The sequence below is a fragment of the Galeopterus variegatus genome, unplaced genomic scaffold (genome assembly GCF_000696425.1).
Source record: "Galeopterus variegatus unplaced genomic scaffold, G_variegatus-3.0.2 Scaffold2157, whole genome shotgun sequence".
NCBI lineage: Eukaryota > Metazoa > Chordata > Mammalia > Dermoptera > Cynocephalidae > Galeopterus > Galeopterus variegatus.
In genome coordinates this window covers 18,905-33,918 of record NW_007728268.1, presented here as the reverse complement: position 1 = coordinate 33,918, position 15,014 = coordinate 18,905, and the positions used below count along the sequence as shown (strand labels likewise).

Genomic DNA, 15,014 nt, shown 5'->3' with positions numbered 1-15,014 from the left:
AAGCGGCTTGGCGACATTGAAGAATAACTCCTCTCACTCTCCTGACAGAGAAGAGGAAGCAGGCACGCCCAAAAGCCTGTCCCGAGCGAACACACGCCAGAGGGAGGAGGCAGCGAAAAGAATAACAGGAAATGACGTAAGGCGCACGTGCTTCCCAGAGGGGCGGGTGCGGGGCGTTTGAGAAACGCGGCCGCCGCTCCCCGCCTGCGCAGCCACCGCCCGCCGCGTGCCGAGTCACGGGAGTGGGAGGAGCATGATCAGGGGGCGGGGCATATGCCTGAGTGACGCAGGCGCAGTACGACTCCGGAGCCTTGGGCCGCCCACTCCGCGGGTTTGGATCCGGGTCAGTCGGGCGCCGCGGTCGCGGAGAGGCGTTCTGAACTGAAGGGGCCGATTACCGAACCGCCCCTCTGCGAGAAGGTAAGTCCCCTGACGTGACGGGGAGGGTCGCGGCGCAGCGTCTAGATCTCCAGGCCTGACTGTTCCGCGGGCGGCTTCCCCTGGGCCCGCCCTCTTCTCGTCGAGTTGTCTCCCGGCGCCGACTGCCTGGGCCGGGCCTGGGCCTCTCCGCACCCCTTCATCCGCCGCGTCGTGGACCTACCCGAGCTCCGCTCTCTCGCCCCTTCCCGCCTTCCTGTTCTCCCGTGGCCCCCGCCCTTCCCCTCCGCCGTCGCCCGCCCAGCCGTAGCTTCTCCTTTTCGGCCTCTTCGGCCGCCCTTTGCCCCTTCCCGCCCTTTCCCGTTTTTCTATAAGCTCTATTCTCGTTGGGTGCGTCTTGGGCCCCGCTCCGGTCTCCTCCCGCATCCCTTGCGCTTCGACCCTCTTCCAGTCTCTTGTTCTGGCCCGGGGAGTCTCTTGAGGGGGCCAACTGTCTCGCTAGGGACCCCGGGCGGACAGAGTCAGGGCCTTGGACAGCTCCCCGCTCGGCTCCGAGACCTCCAGCTCTTTCCCCCTGATCTTGTTTCACCGCAACAGGCCAGATTCTGGGTGAAAATAATTAATGTCGTGATTTGGCGGTAGTACTGCGAGTGTAGGGGTTGAGTGGGTGTGCAGAGAGGTGTGAATGTGTTTTTGTCTTGGGGGCCGATTGTTTCAACCTGGTCTTGTTTGGCTCTTCGAGAGTTGCTGGACAGGGTTTTCCTCCCCAGACTCCGCTTTTCCTGGTGGTCTGGGAAAGTTTAGAATTCTTTAACATTGTGATGATACTCTTATGTGCTGATCTTTTATCGATCGTTCTCAAGTCTTTTGAGGGTCCTGAAAATGTGGCCCTAGGCTTGAGATTCAAGGAGGTCTTGGCTAAAACGACAAGATATAAATAAGATTGTGACACATACTATTTGTTGAAAGTCAGAGAAAACCAGGAATTTGCCCTTTTGTTGGAGGAACTTTAGAAGAACTTTTCATTTTTGAAAGATTGGGGAAAATCCAAGGCAGAGTTAAATTGCCCGGTGCGATTTAACTTAAAACAATACGAAGTAATTTCTAATAGGCCTGTAAAAGTTTGATCACTTTGGGGAATGTTCAACTTCTAGAAGTCACTGCCATGAAAACAGCAAGAATGTTTCCCACAAATTTAGTCTTAATGAAGACGGGCAGATCAGTTATATCTGTTGTCTGGAGTTAGTAGTACAACTCTTGGTTTGAGTGAATGGGAAGCTGGGACTACAGAGGAGTATAATAAGCCTTTTGTAATTACAAACATGCTCTGATCTAGCTCTTAAAGTCACCCCTAAGACTCCCTTTTGCTCTGGGTTAAAATATCTGAGAAAAAGGTGAGCAATCAAAATACTAGAAATCTAAAAATAGTTTTGACAGCACTTCACTCTTGAAGTTTTAATCTGTAGGTAGATTTTTATTTTGGTCTGTTTTGGGTTTTAGGTGATTTATCTTTTAGTATGTCAACAAGAATGTTAACTGAGTTTGTATTAACATCTAGCGTGGTTATCTATGCTATTAAGTCACCAATGTATATTAAAAGTTACATATCTGGGTGCAGAGCTTCTTAGCACAGTGTTACATTGTAAGCTCCTGGAGGGTAGGAATAAGATTCCAGTCCGATTCCAGTCCTTATAGAAATAGTGTTCACAGGCCTTTTTTGTATCAGTTTTACCTTTTTATCCATAGCATCCAGTCTAGTACTAGGCACATGGTAGAGAATTCTGTAAATATTTGTGGAAGGAATTAATTTCTGCCTATAGGATTCAGCAATGTATACTTGGATGTGATGTGTACTTAAGTGTTGACTGATTTCCAGAGAGGTCCAAAGAGGATTTGTGTGGGATCTGCGGGGTGGGGGAGCCTGGCTCAACTCTATAAGGGTCCATAAACTGAGTGTTTGGCTGACTGGTCAACTACAAGTCAAATGTTAATTTAGTTCTGCCAGCAAGAAGAGTTTGTTTACAACCTATGATAACACCCCTTCAGATGCTGTGGAGCTTCAAAAATATTAGAACGTGTGATCTTTGCTTATTCCCTCCCCCCAGGTGTATAGGGCATTATTGTGTATTGAGGGGAGCCTACTCCAAATTGAGAATTAGAGACCAGTGAAACATGGAATTGTATGGATAATGTTTCCTCATGTTCATGTATTGGTTAAATAAACTAGCAAAATATGTGCGGATAGTGTATTTAAATTTTTTGTCTTAAGAAGTTGAAGTGAAAGCTAGTTGAATTCTTTTAAGTTTGTTTTTAATGCTCCCCAGAGAGATTTGCCTAAAATACCTTAACTTCTACACGTAAATAAATGAAGCAAAATATCTTGATTATTTGCTGCTATATTCTGCTACTTGTTCTACCTGGTTACATTGTATCAAACATATTATGACACCTTGACCTTTGGAATATTAGAGGTCTCACAATAACATCAAACCCACCCCTGAGAAATAAGCAGATATGGAATCAGAGAGGACCCAAGAGTCCATAGAGAGGCACTGCTCCCTCTGAGAGTGCTTGGGGGGGGGGGGATGGGGTTGGGGATAACAGCTTAGAAATAGAGGTGACGTGAATCTTTTGCTTCAAAAATTCTCTATTTTTTTCTTTTCTTTCTGATTCCCTTTGATATGTTCATAGACACTGGTTTGCTTATTTTTTGTTCAGGATTTGATACTAGTTTTTTTACCCTGAGTGAAAAAATAATTTGGAGACTAGATTCAAGAGTTTACTAACAGACTTCTCTGTTGTGTTTCTTGTTGCTTTGGTTGGTCCTTCATCCCCTTTTCTTTGCTTAAATATAAAAATAGGGGTGGAAGAGATGGAGAACTTGGTTACTCAAACTTAGTGATTAAGCTAACAGACTTCTCTGTTGTGTTTCTTGTTGCTTTGGTTGGTCCTTCATCCCCTTTTCTTTGTTTAAATATAAAAATAGGGGTGGAAGAGATGGAGAACTTGGTTACTCAAACTTAGTGATTAAGAGGAAATCATTTGAAGGTACATCTACAGGACAATAATTTATTTTTTCTTTACTTCCTGCCTCTTTTGGCTACAGAAAAGTACTGTTCTGTTCATTACCTTTTTGTGAGTTGCAACTACAGTTCACTTTTTTTTCTTGTTTAATAATCACAGTATTCAAAGCTATGAAGAAACCCAAATGAAGGTATCAATCTTATAGGTAGAATGTGGAATAAGCAGTAATCATTGAAATAAATTTTTAATCCTGCTGTAACAGCGGTAAACATCTTGTTCTTGAAAACATGTATTCATGAATGTTGATATCTGGTTCAGGATTGCTTTAGAGAAATGCCGTCATGAGTCATGAAGTTATACTTAACTGGAATTGTTAGGGTAAGACTAGACAGATGCTCAGTAGCATTTTAAAGAATCAGTGCTGTAGTTTGAGCTTTTCCCTTTTGTTTCTGATGAAAAGGTCATTTTGTTTGTAGGATTTCTAAACCTCTACAACTGGGAAGATTTTCCTTCTGTTAAAAAATATGCTGAAACATAGATTTCAGGTGATCTAGTTTCCCAAACTGTAATAGGATATAGGCATCAAGTATTTGGACAGCTTAAATTCTGTCATAATACATACATATTTTCTGTATCATTTTACTTTTTTCTTCTTAAGAAATAAAATCTACAGTCTCCTAATCATCTACACTGAAACTTCCATTTAGAAATAAAAACTTTTTTTTCCCTCCCAGCAGTGATGGTATCAGGAATATAGATTTTTAACAAAAGGTATATTTTTGATCCCAACTCTTTCACTTTGCTCATCTTCATTTTCTTTTTCTTTTAGTATTAACGGGAACATCCATAGTAGTGTAAAAATTTACACAATGAAATCTGAAGCCAAGGATGGAGAGGAGGAGAGTCTACAAACAGCTTTCAAGAAATTAAGAGTGGATGCATCAGGGTAATTAAATGTATAATATATTATTTGGATTGTTTGTTTACTACATTTAAATAGTCCTTTTCCTCTAAAGAGCTCTTTCTCTTTTAATATTTCTCATTGTTCGTAGAAGATATAAATACTAATAGTGTGATATTCCTCCAAATTCTGCATAGTATTGTTTTACTTTAAAAGGAAACCCGTCTGTTGCATTTGAAAAGCAGCAACTCATTTGTACGCCGTGGTTCAGTGCTTTGTTTTTTCTTAACTTTGAGGTGGGTTCCTCCCCTTTTTCTTTTTAATCAAAGATTATCAAGCAGTGTCTCATCAGGGATTTTCTCATACATCTCCAGGGAATCACAGTATTTTTCACTAGAAGTGAATTGGCTCAATAGAAGTCTATGAAGACATTGTCAATTTCATGGTTTCTGATTGCTGAGTCTATCACTATGGAAACCTCTATTCAGTAGGGTTCTGTCACTGAGATCAATAATCTCAGACCCTTTGGCTAAATTAATTAGAGCACCTGCACACCAGCTGCTGTCTGAATGTTAATATTTCGTCCTTTGCAAAATGTTCTGTGCAAGACTCCTCTCACCCTAATTCTTTGCCCCAGACCAGAAGAAATCTCAAAATTCTAACGGATATAAGAATTATAGAATTTTTCTTTTCATAAATGGAAACCAAACACTGGAAGATTAGAGTAGAACACTCCACAACAAGTCATAATAATAATTGGTAACATTTATTACTTACTATGCCCTCAGTGCTGGGTTAAGTACTTCATGCACATTATTTAATCCTCACTACCCCTTTAGAAGATAGATACTACTGTCATTTCAGTTTACAAATGAGACTCATAAAATTAAGTCACTTGCTAAAGGTCACATTGGTAAGAAGTGACAGAGGCAGGATTTGAACCCAGGCAGTCTATCTCTAGAACCTGTGCTCTCTTAAATTATTCCTTTATATGGCACCTTGAAGACAATCTGAGGGAATGCATGCAGTACCCAGCACAAAGTAAAAATTAAATAGATGTTTATTGTTGTTATAGCTGTCTGCCTATTGCTAGTACTATTTTTGGCCTATCAAATGAGAAGATTTATGCTAATAGATTTGCACAGTAAATGTTAACAGGTGCTCACATTCACATTTAGTTCCATGATGCTTTAAAAAAGTATCCTACTATCCAGTGGTTTTTCCAATATGGTCATCTTGCCATTTCATATCAGTACTTTGATAAGCCGTTTTGGGAAATGGAACCAAAGCAGAGAAACAGATAGTTCCAGATTGTGGTCACAGTGTATTCCTTTGTTATTTCTAGCATAGAAATAATGTTTTTAAAATACGGAAAATACTAGGAATGCAAACACACATTTACAAATCCCTTGGTGTGTAAACTTACATTTGTAACTCTTGATAGACTTCTTTACTGATGTTTTAAGAAATTGGAATATAAAATCAAGCCATTTTGGTGCCCCTAAAAATTACTTGCAACATAATAAAAAATCTTTCAAAGTATCCATACAATATGGTTTAAAATACATAGTTGTAGCATGTGATCTGCCTTGAGTAAAATTATAGGAAGATGAAAAACAGTGGAGAACGTTTGAGAAAACCAAATTAAGAGTTGAAGGGGTGAGTCATTAGCATGACTTAGCAGAATGAGACTTGTGTAATGTATCTTAAATTTCTCGTTGTTTCATATTGTTGCTAATTTACAAATGGGACATCTGAGGGACTGACTCATAAACTGACCAAGCCTTGCCAGGAATTGAGCATGATCCTGTTCAGCAGGTTTTGATTTCTACTGGTATTTGTCTTACCAAGACAAATCTTTATATACTTAATTCTATTTATCTGACTGTAAAATAATATGTGCTTTTTATAGAAAAATTCACAGAAATAAAAAAGGAAGTAAAAATCATAATTTTTCATAACCACTGTTAACATCTAGATCATCTGTACATAATGTCATACACTTCTTTTTTTCTACATAGTTGAGATTGTAATGTACGTATGTTTATCCATGCTGTTTTTTCCTAATATTATAAGCATTCTCCCTTGTCTTTAAAACTTCTTTGAACACTTTTTTTGAGGTGGTTGGGGGGCAGCTGGCTGATACAGGGATTGAACCCTGGATCTTGGTGTTATCAGCACCATGCTCTGAACACTTAATTTTTAATAAATTCCTGGTATTTCATTGTATGGATGTGTCATAATTTATATAATGTAGTATTTTTCTATTGTTGGATGTTTAGGTTATTCCCAGTTTTTAAATTATGTGTCAGTGACCATCTTTTCACCTTAGTTTCTTTCTAAAGGATTTTTGTCAATACTGTGGTATGTATAGTAGATGTGTGTATGTGTATCGAAAAGGTCTGGCAGTATTTACACGAAAATGTTAATTTTGCTAATCTTTGTGTTCTGAGATTATAGATGATTCTCTTTTTTTCTCTTAAAAAATTTTTCATGTTCTGGGCCGGCCCGGTGGCGCACTGGATAGTGCGCCGCTTGGGAAGCGCGGCGGCGCTCCCGTCCGAGGGTTCGGATCCCACATACAGACCGGCTCCCGCTCACTGGCTGAGCGAGGCGCGGGAGCAACACCGAGGCTTGCGATCCCGTTGCCGGTCCCCGGTCCGGTACGGGGGCAACACTGAGGGTTGCGATCCGTTGCCGGACACGGAAAAAAGACAAAAGACAAAAAAAAAAAAAAAAAAATTTTCATGTTCTTTACTGTGAGCCCTCATTACCAGTATAATTTTAAGCACAAAGATTTAACTTAGTAATATTTCAAGTTTATTAGTTGCAAAAATTAGAATATTTTTCTAAAAGTTGTATAATATTTGAAAACGTATTCATTTTCAAGTTAGATTGAGTCTCCTAAAGTTTTTGCTCCTAAACTTAGTTCCCACAGCTCTGGTTTGCCTGCATAAAATAAGTGATGAGTGTCATTAGCATTTTCTCTGGACATAAGGCCTGATCTGCCTCAGGGAAACAGCTTAAAAGTCTGTTAACATCTTGTTGCTGGTTATACTTAAGAATTATTGTTTGGCTTATGATTATGCAACCGTAGGTTTTTAGGGATACTCTAAATTTGATTTTGGAGAAAAATTTATACTAAATGCTGAGTAATTTTTGAGAAACCCAAACTAGAAAGAAAATAAAGGTATTGATAAAAGTTGTATTGGGGTTGGTGAGAGCAATACGTTACCCTCATTTTACAGTTTTCTATAGCAGTAAACTTTGTTCTTTGTCTTCAGGTCCATAGCATCTCTGTCTGTTGGAGAAGGCACAAGTGTCAGAGCATCGGTCAGAGCAGCAGCAGATGATACCAAACCTAAAACCACATGTGCATCTAAAGACAGTTGGCATGGGTAAGAGCTTCTTATTGAGATGATTTTTATCCCAATACCTTAAAATATTATTGGATTTTCTTTCTTGAGTATCCAGAAAAGAGTAGATTATAATATAAAACCCAAGACCTAATGATAACAGAAGGACTCATTCTTCTCACTTGTGAGTTTGCTGAGACTCTGTGTATGGCCTGGTTCATAGTCAGTTTTTATAAATGTTCCATGTGTGTTTGAGAAGAATGGATCTTAGTTGTTTTTGGGTCGTGTTCATCAAATCAGGCTAATGTGTTATTTGAATCTTTTTAAAAATTTTTTGTCAGCTTGACCTATTGATAATTGAGAGGTATGTTGAAATCTCCCATGGGGGTGAATTTGACTATTTTTCCTTTAAGTTCTCTGTTTTTGCTTTATGTATTTTGGGGTTATTTTGTTAGGTTCAAATAGCCTAGGTTCATTCAAATTTAGAATGTTTTCTGCCTGGTGAATTGAAACTTTTATTATATATAGTGACATTCTTATTTCCTCATAATGTCTTTTGTCTTAAAGTCTACTTTGTCTGGAATTACTACAGGTAATCCATTTTCTTTTAGTTAAAGTGTTTGCCTGTTATGTCTTTTTCCATCCTTTCAATGCTTCTGCATTTTTAAATTTTAGGTGTGTCTCATATAAATAGCATATGGCTAGATTTTATTTTGTTCTGTTTTGTTCATTCAGTTCGATTTTTTTTAACTGCTCAGTTCAGTGCATTTACATTTACTTTGATTATTGATGTGTTTGGTCTTGCCTCTGCCATTTTACTTTGTTATTTGTCCTGCTTTTTTTCTATGGCTTTCTTTTTCTCTTTTCTTCCCACCTTCCCTCTTCTCCCCATCTTTTGAAAAATTGAAAGGATTTTATTTGTTTTTTCCCCCTACATTTCTCCATCTACTGGTTTGGACATTGTATAATTTGTTTCTATTCTTTTAGTAGTTAGCCTTAGAATTTCACCATGCATGCTTTTAACAAAGACAAAAGTTAATATTTTAAACCTTCTTAGAACCCTTTTACTCTGACTTCCTGATTTTTGTAATGTAGTTGCCCAGTGTTTTTGTTCTGTCACTTCTTTTTAATCTCACAAATGAAGTTTTGTTATTATTTAAGCAGACAGTGTTTGTTTAGATTTATCTACATGTTTATAATTTCCTAATTTCTTTGCTCACCATTCTTGTATCTTATACCTTCCATATAGGGTCGCTTTCTTTCTTAAAATTGTTCCTTTAGTAAATGTTATTTGTGAGTAGGGCCTTTGCATTGTATAACTCCACATAGTAATACATTTGAATGGTGCCCCCTGGAGTTATATAATATCATGTCCTGTTGGTAAATATGCCTTGTTTTGATTTATCTGAAAATGTCTTTATTTCATCCTTTTTTTTTGACAGATAGATTTGATATACCTGAAAGCATATTTCCAGGCTGACAATTATTTCTTAGCACTTGAAGTTACTATTCAATGTCTTTTGGCTTCATTGTGTTGATATTGAAAAGCCTACTTTTAGTCTAATTGCTGGACAGATAGATTTGATATACCTGAAAGCATATTTCCAGGCTGACAATTATTTCTTAGCACTTGAAGTTACCATTCAATGTCTTTTGGCTTCATTGTGTTGATATTGAAAAGCCTACTTTTAGTCTAATTGCTGTTCTTTTGAAAATAGTCTGTCTAGTCTCCAGCTGCTTTTAAAATCTTCCTGTTGTTTATGCTGTTCTACAGTTTTGCTACAGTGTGTCTAGGTGTGGATTTCTTTTTTAACTTGCTCCTGTGTGCTTCCTGCATCTTAAGATTCTCTTCTTTCATCAATTCAGAAAATTTCTCAGCCATTATTTCTTCAAAATCACTTGTCCTCCATTCTCTTTATTCCTTCCTTCATACACTTCAGACTTAGTCTGTCTTCCATCTCTCTTAATTTCTCTTATATTTTTTCCAAATCCTTATCTCTGTATTTCCTTTTAGGTCAGGGATTGGCAAATTTTTTGGTAAAGTGCCACTTAATGAATATTTTAGGCTTTAGAGGCTGAGGCACAATCCAAGGATATTATGTAGGTACTTAGATAAGAGAGAAAACTTCTGCCCTGCTCTGCTCTGTTTTGCTTGGGGTAGTCCATCCTGGCTGGTGGATACACTTTGTGTTCAGTTTCTAAGACAGTCTCAGGATGAAATGACAAACCTGAGGTGGGGGAGGGCCTGGTGCAAGGGGTGGGTCAGGGGCAGCACCAGGGTAACTTTTATTGTCTGTCCCAGTGACACCCAGATCTCAGCATGGCCTTCTGCCCTCCAGATATCCTGGCATTGATCAGTCTTAAACTGAGATTCTGCCTCATAGTACCCGAAGTTGCCAGCAACAGAGACCCAGCATGTAGATGGTAGCCAGTGTGGGCCCTGGACAGTGGTGTGATGTATCCACTGGCTAGAGAGGCAGGTGGGGAAACAAGAGGAGAGAGCACTGGCAGAGGTGAGGAACCCAGCCTGATCTCCATGGCTCACGGTACTAGCCCACTAGAGCAGTGTCTGTAGGCTATACAAAAACAGGCAGGGACCCATGTTTGACCCACAGGTTGTAATTTGCTGACCCCTGTTATGAGTAATCAGATTTATTTTCTAGTTCAGTAATTCTTTCTTTAGCTGTATGTGTTCTGCTATTTAGGCCATCAGTTTAGTTTAATTCCAAATAAAAAAGTTTTTATTTCTTTAAGTTCTATTTGGTTCTTTTTTTCTAATTTGCTTGGCAGTTTTGAGTCTCCTTTTTCTTTGCTCAGTTATTATATTTATTTAAACATTTCATAAGTAGTTATCTTGTATAGTATGTCTGATTAATTCCCAGTGTCTGAAAACCTTGGATAGTCTAAGTCTGTTTGTTTTTCGTTGGCTATTACCAATGATAGAAATGGTCATAAATCTGCTGCTGTATTTAATAATAATGGCATAATGGTCATTTGTAGCATTAATCTCAAAGTTGTACTGACACTGGTATATTCAGGCTTAGAGCACTACATTTAGGCTTAAGTTGTCTGCTTAGGGAGCTTCTCCTAGATCCACTGGTTAAAGGTTACCAAGGCTGCAGTTGGGACAGGGCAGGTGTTCTGTACCAAATGTTTGGCCCAAGTGATTCCGTTAAAAACTTCCCTTACCTCACCTATTTCTGTAGCTTGTTAATAAGGAGATGGTGAAGTTTTTGAGACACAAAAATTTAGCTTGAAAATGGAAGCAGGCACATCTCTTTGGGGGAAATTTATGGCCCCAGACTAATAAACCTGAGAGGAGGTAAATTTCCAACTATCATAAAGAATCTGCTTAGGAGGGTTCTGTATCTGGACATCTTCTTGTATATTTTTTTCCTGTTAGGTCTACAAGGAAGTCTTCACGAGGAGCAGTGAGAACCCAGCGTCGCCGGCGTTCTAAGTCTCCTGTCCTTCATCCTCCAAAATTTATACATTGCAGTACAATAGCATCTTCTTCCAGCAGCCAGCTCAAGCACAAAAGCCAGACTGACTCCCCTGATGGCAGCAGTGGGCTGGGAATTTCAGCACCTAAGGAGTTCAGTGGAGGAGAAAGCTGTGCTTCTCTTGATGGTAACCACACAGGGGTAGTCATTGAGCCTTTGAGAACTTCAGTTCCAAGGCTCCCATCAGAGAGTAAGAAGGAAGACTCCTCTGACACTACCCAAGTCTCCCAAGCAAGTCTCAAGGGCAGTGATCTCTCTGACTTTCAATCTGTTTCCAAGCTAAACCAGGGCAAGCCATGTGCATGCATAGGCAAGGAGTGCCAGTGTAAGAGATGGCATGATATGGAAGTGTATTCCTTTTCAGGCCTGCAGAATGTCCCTCCCTTGGGCCCAGAACGAAGATCCACGCTTGAGGACTACTCTCAGTCGCTGCACACCAGAACTCTGTCTGGCTCTCCTCGCTCCTGCTCTGAGCAAGCTCGAGTCTATGTGGATGATGTGACCATTGAGGACCTATCAGGCTACATGGAGTATTACTTGTATATTCCCAAGAAAATGTCTCACATGGCAGAAATGATGTACACCTGATAGCAAGAAGCTAATTTGTATGCTATAAACCAATGAAGGGTTGTCAAAGAGATTTAGTTAATGACAGACCTTATGGCCACTTCATGTGAGAAGACATCTCTTTCTGCTCACTGTGCTTGCAATAAAAACTTTTCTTGGCATATCAGTTAATCTTCGTTCTTTAAACTTAATCTCTGAGTTCTTAAACACCCATCAAGGCAAGCAGATTGAAGAAAAATTCCTCTCATTTAGAATTGTTCCTGGGGGATGAAGAAAGCATAGTTACTTGGGTATAGGTAAAAGCCTTTGTAAAACAGTCCATTTTTCAGATCTGTTAAAGATGTGGTAGCCAAGGAAAATCAAATGTAGTTTTGTAACTGGACTGAACATTTGTCATACTGTAGTTGCCAGCCAGAATATTAGAAGTTATAAGACTGATTTAAATCATCTCTGATTTAACACAGGATTTATTGTGTCTTTAAAGGTTTCTTATGTTATTGTTAAGCCAGAGATCTAAGGTTTAGATTAAATTTGAATAAACTAGCTGGCCTGCTCTATATTGTTTGAGAGAGTCATTAACCATCACTAAATAAACTCTGCTTGTGCTCTTTATCCCAAAGCATGTTACATGGAGTTTCTCAAGAAGCAGCTTGCAATGGGCTGCTTCAGAGGCAGGAGGTGTAATATATGAAACTAGTGTGTGTCTTCTCTGGCATTTTTATATACGGTATGTTTCTTGCAATCAGTTGTAATCTCGGTCTCATAATCAGTTTTAAATATTCTAGATGGTTATTATCTCTTTGAACTGCCTTATCACCTCGGCAACCCCCAAAAAAAATTTTGTACATGCTGTATCCTATGTTTCTGGTCAATTATCCCAAAATTCCCTCCAAAGTTTGATTAAAAAATCTGTCCTCAGTTTCAGCTGGAGAATGAATTCCTATTTTTTTTCAGGTGGCTCCAAAATGAATTTTGCATATGCTACATAGCTGTAATTTTAATTCAGAACATCCCAAGCATACCGACCAAATTTCATACCCGTGAAAAAGTCTAGCCATGTTAACAATGTTAACAGAAAGTTTGTTTTACTTAAGATTGCAAAATAAGTTTTTACTATTAAATATCTCACTGGCAGTACAGTTGATTCATGACGATGGGGTCTGGGCTTCAGGTGATTTGTACTTGGGAAAGGTGGGAAGGGTATTTACTAGAAAAGCCCTGAACTTAAGTAATGGGAGTCCCCTGCTAGTTACTAGTTTAGAATGGATTTAGTAACATACCTGAAGCCTGCGTTTAACGAGCAAGGGAGCAAAATGCCTTGCCATCATAGCACTAGAAGCTGTAACAGATATTTTTTAATAATGGTGACAAAAGGTGCACTATTTTGTATACCTAAGGCAACAGTTTTCAAATTTTTTGGTCTCCTTTTACACTGACAAATTCAAGACCCCAAAGAGATTGTGTGTGTTAATCTCAATTTTTTACCGTATTAGAAATTAAAACTAGGAAATTTTAAAAATATTACTTTATTCAAAAATAATGAACCCATTGCAAGCTAACATAAACACCATTTTTAATGAAAAATGGCTTTTCCAAAACAAAAAATATTAGGACAGTGGCATCGTTATACATTTTTGCAAATATTTTTAATGTTTGGCTTAATAGAAGACAGATTCTCATATCTGCTCCTGCAGTCAATCTTTCAGGATATCGTGTGGCCTCCAGCAAACTCTATTGCACACTTGTGGGAGAATGCATGAGAAAAAGGCAAATAATGTCCTGGTACCGTGAAAATAGTTTTGACCTCAGATTCCCTAAAAGGGTCTCAGGGACTCCCAGGGATCCCCAGACCACATTTTGAGAACCACTAATCTAGGCCACTTAGGCTGCTATTGTAAGGGCACCACCACACCCTCACCTCTACAACTGGTGTTTTGCCTCACCTTTTTACTAAAGAGCAGTGGAGCAGTTGTAATTAAGTAGTGAGCTACTTAATTCAAGTTCATGTTAAGTGGGCTTGACATGTTACTTGAATTAAAACAGGTTTTTAAGTCTTTAAGTCCTTAGTTTGCTTTTCAAACCAGTGGTCTGGTTATTAATGCTGTATATTAACACAGCAGTCACTAGAGAATGAAGAATGATACATATTATTTTCAGACAAAGTTGTTAGGAGGGGGTGTAAGGATTGAAAAGGACAGCATTCCACTGACCTAGTAACCTGTTGAAGAAATCCAACTTGAATGAAAGTTTAGGCGTTCCAGATTTGTAGGAATAACTTGTAAATTGTGTCTCAGACCAAATCTTCCTCAAAACGTGAATCTTGAAGTTAAAAATTACCCTGCTTAGAACCGATTGGACCAACTTTAATTGTAATGTTTCTCATTGGAACATCTGACTTTGTTTTGTGGATATTACTTGATTCAATAGTGTCTTTTCTCTGATGCATCCTGGAAAATGGATTCACTTTGTGGATCATGGAGTATGTAGATTTTACTCTAGTGTTATGAAGCGTAGCATCCTGATTTCCACGCATCTTTATTTAACACATTTCATTGAATATTCATTTACTCAACCAACAAATATTTATCAAGTGCCTACAACTCATCAGGCACTCTATACTAGGTGCTGGGAATAGAACAGTAAGCAGAACAATATCCTTGTCCTCAGTGGAGAAAGGTGATGAACGTGTAAGTGGTGTGTAGAGAAAAAGGGTTAGGACATAGGAAGAGCCGGGGTAGGGTAAGGACTGCTATTTGGGGTGGTTAGTGAAGCTTCTGTGATAAGGGGACATTTGAGTAGAGACCTGAAGGAAGTGAGAGAGTGAGCCATGCTGTTATTTGCGGGCAGAGTGGCAGAAGTAACCGCAAGGATATCAATGTGGCTTGAGCAGGTAAGGTCGGAGATACGGGGTGGGAACAGATCATGGAGGGCTTGGTAGTACATTTTATTTTTATTTTTTAAATTATTTTTATTAGCATATTCATTGTTCCAAATCATACTTTTTCTTTATACCCCTTATTCAATGCCCCTTCCCCACTCTGTTTTCTCCTTCCTCTCCCTTTTCTAATAACCATAGATTTGTTCTCTTCATCTGATAGATTAACTGTTCCTCTGTTGGTTTGTTGCCTAGATGATCTGTCCGGTACTGAGACAGGTGTAATCAAGTCCTCCCCTATTATTGTAAATCAGATGCTGCTTCTATTACTCTGGAGTGTGCTTTGTGGAGACAGAGGATGTCTGGGTTTTTTTTTTTTTTTTTTTTTTTTTTTCTCTCCTAGTGCCTCT

The 15,014-nt window shown here is 39.0% G+C and overlaps 1 protein-coding gene across 5 annotated transcripts; it reads left to right on the top strand.

The window, feature by feature from the left end:
* Window positions 1-216: 216 nt before the first annotated feature.
* Window positions 217-12,647, top strand: OSER1 (oxidative stress responsive serine-rich 1). 5 transcript variants are annotated; one of them, XM_008580766.1, is made up of 5 exons: window positions 332-420; window positions 4,232-4,348; window positions 7,588-7,701; window positions 11,063-11,289; window positions 11,527-12,647. In XM_008580766.1, exons 2-5 carry the CDS (start codon window positions 4,272-4,274, stop codon window positions 11,748-11,750), a joined length of 642 nt encoding a protein of 213 aa, XP_008578988.1. In that variant the 5' UTR covers window positions 332-420; window positions 4,232-4,271; the 3' UTR covers window positions 11,751-12,647. The 5 variants fall into 5 exon arrangements, with proteins under 5 accessions (XP_008578984.1, XP_008578988.1, XP_008578986.1 ...); XM_008580764.1 differs by lacking the exon at window positions 332-420 and adding exons at window positions 1,077-1,772; window positions 3,365-3,426 and having other exon boundaries at window positions 11,063-12,647; XM_008580762.1 differs by having other exon boundaries at window positions 217-420; window positions 11,063-12,647.
* The last annotated feature ends 2,367 nt before the right edge of the window (window positions 12,648-15,014 follow it).